The 5,000-nt window shown below is 42.9% G+C and overlaps 2 protein-coding genes across 2 annotated transcripts in view; one reads left to right on the top strand and one right to left on the bottom strand.

The window, feature by feature from the left end:
- Window positions 1-64, bottom strand: part of LOC136182742 (spermatogenesis-associated serine-rich protein 1) — a 5,241-nt gene extending 5,177 nt beyond the window's left edge. The window contains exon 1 of the mRNA XM_065964000.1: window positions 1-64. This exon is cut by the window's left edge and continues 110 nt beyond it. The gene's annotated coding sequence lies outside the window, so the exon portion shown is untranslated.
- Window positions 65-1,111: 1,047 nt separating this feature from the next.
- cnih3 (cornichon family AMPA receptor auxiliary protein 3) overlaps window positions 1,112-5,000 on the top strand; it is an 82,251-nt gene continuing 78,362 nt past the window's right edge. Inside the window, 2 exon segments of the mRNA XM_065963718.1 lie at window positions 1,112-2,251; window positions 2,254-2,346. Of these exon segments, the coding sequence (XP_065819790.1) occupies window positions 2,210-2,251; window positions 2,254-2,346 (135 nt within the window). The 5' untranslated portion in view covers window positions 1,112-2,209.

Genomic DNA, 5,000 nt, shown 5'->3' with positions numbered 1-5,000 from the left:
AAATGTGACTTTATAGAGAAAACAAACAGCGCTGCAGCTTCATCAGTCAGAAGTAGCAACCCAAGTTACCATACGCTGTTGCTAAGCGACAAGGTTCTAGCGTCAAGGTGCGGATGTCGAGAAACTAAAAATCCGGTTATATCTGAGATTTCAAAATAAAACTTAGACTGATGTATTTGTTGTTGTATCAATCTTGTCAACATCGCAATGACTAAACTGTTTGTTTACTTAAAAATGAAGATGTGTTTGAAGCTGTCTCTTTTCATAAAAAGCCTAATACAGTCATAAAAACGCAGTTTATTGATTATGTTGAAAAGCACTGAGAAGTCTCTGAGGACAATCAATCTCAAAACATCTCAGGACTCTCAGTGTCTCCTGAAGCCCTTTACTTGGATGACTGATGGGTTATCAGCCTACACGGTTTTCTTTTAAGGGCTCATATGCTGTCATTATGTGACGGCAATCAAAACGCTTCCTGCCTGGATAGCAAAGTGTGCTTCTCGCTTTAACATTTCATTTAAATTCACTTTATCTTTAGAGTAATTTAAGGCCCGCTTTGTAGAAAGTTGAATGCTGATCATTTATTATTAGCATGTTGGAGGGTGAATTCAGGGATGTTAAGACAGTTTTATCAGCTTTCTTGCCAACACATGATGATACAGTTCTGTAACATTTGTGATGTCATCAGTAGGCCTATATTCAGGAAGGCTTTTATTACAAGAAGGTGTCTGAATGGGACGTTGCACATTTTTTCATACATTTGTTTTGATAAAGTTTAGAAAATGCCTGAAATTAAACTATCATTGAACAGACTTTATAAAGTGTAAAGGAGACTGTGTTGGTTTAAACTGGACATGCAGGATATACAATAAAATACGCTTTATTGTCCCCTTGGGGAAATTTGTCTTGGACTCAAATGTTACCTTTGTGACGCCACAAAAATGATGGCATACAATTTTTTTATTGAGATATTACAGCTGGGGCTCAGAGTGAAAGTTTTTATTTTCATTCATTAGCCAATAAAATATAAATACGTGTTGTACTGTCCCTGTGTGCACACTGTGTGAGTGGAGCACTTCATCTGAACTTTAACAATGGTTATAAAATACATTTAAGCAGGTTTGACTGATCATCTTATCCTACTGCCTGGACAGGTGATTTGTTCATTTCATTCATCTTTTTCTGCATGCTCTGAAGAAAAACAATAAAACAGGCGATTAATTAGAGCATCTGAAGATGGCGCCAGTCCCACGGTTTAGATCCCGAGCTTCACTGGCTGCCTCAACCTGAGGAGAAAGATCCGTTTCTTTGAAATCATCTCAGGAAACTATATCTGTGCCTCAGTAATCCACTAAATCTAAAGGATCCCTCTCTGTAAGATCACTATACGTCAGAATTGAATCTTTTTAATTGTGTAATGTTTTAAGCAGTATGTTGTAGCCTACATCCCAATCTTCTTTTTTTACACAGAGGAAAAGCAAACACGTGATCCAGAAATGGTAATAGATTCAGAAGTCACAACATTAACAACACTTCGATGCCACAAGAGGATCCGGCACACACACACACACACACACACGCGCGCACACACACACACACACACACACACACGCGCGCGCGCGCGCGCGCGTGCACACACACACACGGGCTGCTGCTCTCTTTAAATCCACCTGTTCACGCGTCTTCCTGCGCTCCCTGCTCGCTGCTGCTGATAGGTTTGTCAAGGAGAGAAAAAGCAGCGTTTATCAACGCCTTGTGCATCACTTGGTGAGGGGCTTCACTCAGAATGATCCCCACCATCACATCTACAGCTCAGACACAACAGTGCTCCTCCCGCCGCTGCTGAATGGATTACTTCAAAATGCCCCTCTCCTGGATGCTTTTGCGCAAAACCTCCTCCTGATCTTTTCCCGCTCATCTCTGAAAAGACCACTTTCTCTGTGTGCTGCTCAAATTAACGCGGTGGACACCATGACCAGTGCACTGATTTGAGACCATCAGCTTCGTCTTCAGAGTCACTGTATCGCCGCTGCTGAGGGTGAACGCACGGTTTGATCATCTGGAGGGGTGTTTTTTCTGCAACAATTTGTTGCAAAAAAAAAATAGTGAAGGGGCGAAGTCATGGTGCCGGTACCGCATCGGCTTGTCATGGCACCGTGAGAACTTTCTTCCCTGACTTCCCCCCCTTCCCCCTCTTTTTTTCTTTTAGATGTTTTTCTGCGGGATCGTATTTTTTTGGGAGATCACCAGCCGTTTCCCCTTTCAATTATGTTCACGTTCGCTGCCTTCTGCTACATGCTGTCCCTGGTCCTCTGCGTGTCCCTGATCTTCTTTGCAATATGGCACGTAAGTACCGCGTAGGAAAAGGTCTATTTGGAGTGTCTGTGTTTGATGTTTAATAACCAGGGACTGTGCTGGACATCGGGGATGTGTGCATTTGTGATGGGCAGGTGTAATAACTGTGCGTAATAATGCGTGATTGCACAAAGTCATACGCATTTATTATTTCAAATATATATTTTTTACAGCGTTTGTGACCCCCCAACCCCCCTCCTCCTGGTTTACATTTTCCTCCACACGACAGGTGCACACCTTCTGCTCCTGCTCCATCATCCAACCCATCACCACTTCCTCTCCATGTCTCCAGTCCTTCATTTCATTTAGCTGCTCTCTGCATGATCATGCAGTTTGATGTGCAGAATACGCCTGCAACCCCGTGCAGCATACTACATCAATTAAAGCGCCTTGCTTCCAGATCAATTAGGAAATCTTGTAGAGTATAATCTCCCCTCTCTCATCTTCCCCGCTCTGCACCCTTCTGCCTTTAATCAAGGCTCAGCTCGGCTACACACCACTGCCAACATGACTGACTGCATTATGACATTTGAATAATCTAATTATTTGCTCCCTGAGCTACATCTCCATCATGCAGCAGGGCCTTATGTAAAGACAGATTTGGGTCAGGTCTTTCAGCCTATTGCCCCAAGACTGCCTTTTTTTTTTTCACATAGAAACAGCAGCAGACCTGATGCACTTGGGATGACTGATCCTCTGGCAGTTACAGTTAATAGTTGGCCGGTCTGCCTGTCTGACTGACAGTGGCCTATGTGTCTGCTCCCAGGGAGTCATTATGATATAATAACTTACTGCCAAGGACTCACATCTCCATACTTCCTGATTCATAAGAGTGGGACACACACACAAGAGCATCTCCTTCAGTTTTCTCTGAGATGTAAATTCAGCACTGATCACAATAGAAAACATGATTCTGTAGCTTCAGTGATAATCCACATCGCGTCAGGCTTTTTTACTGCATTCTGCTTAAGACAGCAAAAAACAGTAGATGCACTCCTCCACCAATTCCTATTCAGTGACACACAGACGTGCAACAATAATAAGCCGGGGCTCTCCATATTGCACAGGAACATAATGGGGAAGTGGCTCTGCGGTGGGAATATGTGGAGCTGTGGACGCATTAAGCAGAAACCAAGACTGCACATTATACCATCAGCCACCTGCCTAATGCTGGGAGATGTTTCCTCTTACTCTTTTGACTCTGTATCAGCTGCTCTGGCAGGAATCCATCTCTCCGTCAGTCCTTTTTTTTTCATTGTCAAAACTCATCTAAGGAAATACTTAAAACATCATGGATTCTTTAGAGTTTGTTTTTTGGGGGATTTTTATGACTTTATTTATAGATCAGAAAGTGGATAGAGTCATAAATCAGGGAGAGAGAGAGAGAGGGAGAGAGAGTGGTGAATGACGTGCGGGAAAGGAGCCACAGGTTGGATTTGAACCCGGGCTGCCCGCTTGGAGGACTAAAGCCTCTGTACATTGGGGTGCGTGCACAAACCACTAGGCTACCGGCGCCCCACCACAATGGATTTTTTGACCTAAAAGTTAGTTTTTTTTAAAGCCATGAGCAGCAGTGCGTTGCAAAAAAAGAGCAAGGGTGTTGTACGGTTGTCATGGTAACAGATTCGTAAACGTGCAAACCATATCGATAACTTTTATAGACAACACAGCAACACAAATGCAATTCCAAGGCAGCTGATATTTTGTCATTTCTTGGTTTTTTTATTTACCAAAGATGGCAGGGAGACATTGTGCACGCTCTCTACATTGTACAAAGACGTCAGCAACGTTTCACTCCCGGCAGCTTTTGGGTTAAAAATATGACAGGAGATCATTAGCCAAAAGACATTATGTACCACTGAGCCATTGGTAGAGTCAATCGCCCCTTAACCGGACGTCGAGGGTTCGATCCCCAGCTCCTGCAGCCACATGTCCAATGTGACCTTGGGCAAGAAACTTAACCCCAAGTTGCTCCTGCTGCTTCGTCTTCAGCGGTGTTTGAATGTTTATGAATGGATGAGTTAATACTGATGGTCTCTTTACATATCAACCTCTACCATCAGTGTGTGAATGTGTAGGTGTGACCTGCTGTGTAAAAGAGCTTTAAGTAGTCAGAAGAATAGAAAATAAATATACAAGCTCAAGTTCATTTATTATTTACCACAGGCTTAAGATGATGATATAGACATTAAATGTACATGTAGTACTGCATAAATGATATAGAACATGTTTCTCAATTTTAGAATAACATGAGTCGTTGTGAACTAGTTTTCATACTTGGACTGGGCATGATGATCCTCACTGGATCAAAACCAGTTCAAGTCCATTTTCCTTTTTAGTATGTGTGTTATCTTCTGGTCCAGATAAAAAGCCTGCCTGAACCAGAATTGGGTGTCCGCCCCTTACGATGTTTCAGTTTAGGGTGGGTGTGTTCGGTGAGGATCTGACTGTTCTTCTGGAGAATAGAGATTGAAAATAAAGTGAGTAAAAAAAGCTCACTGACTCAAACATGTTCACAGGCTGTCAGCAGGTAACACGTGTGCCTGAGTCATGGGGAGTCACAGAATGACTAACAACGGCACACAGGAGAAACCTGGAACATTAATTGGCCATGATCGATCAAACCACTTCCTGCCAAGTTAATT

The sequence above is a fragment of the Labrus bergylta genome, chromosome 15, assembly GCF_963930695.1.
Source record: "Labrus bergylta chromosome 15, fLabBer1.1, whole genome shotgun sequence".
Lineage (NCBI taxonomy): Eukaryota > Metazoa > Chordata > Actinopteri > Labriformes > Labridae > Labrus > Labrus bergylta.
The sequence above is the reverse complement of the archived record's forward strand: the minus strand, read 5'-3'. Positions and strand labels throughout refer to the sequence as shown.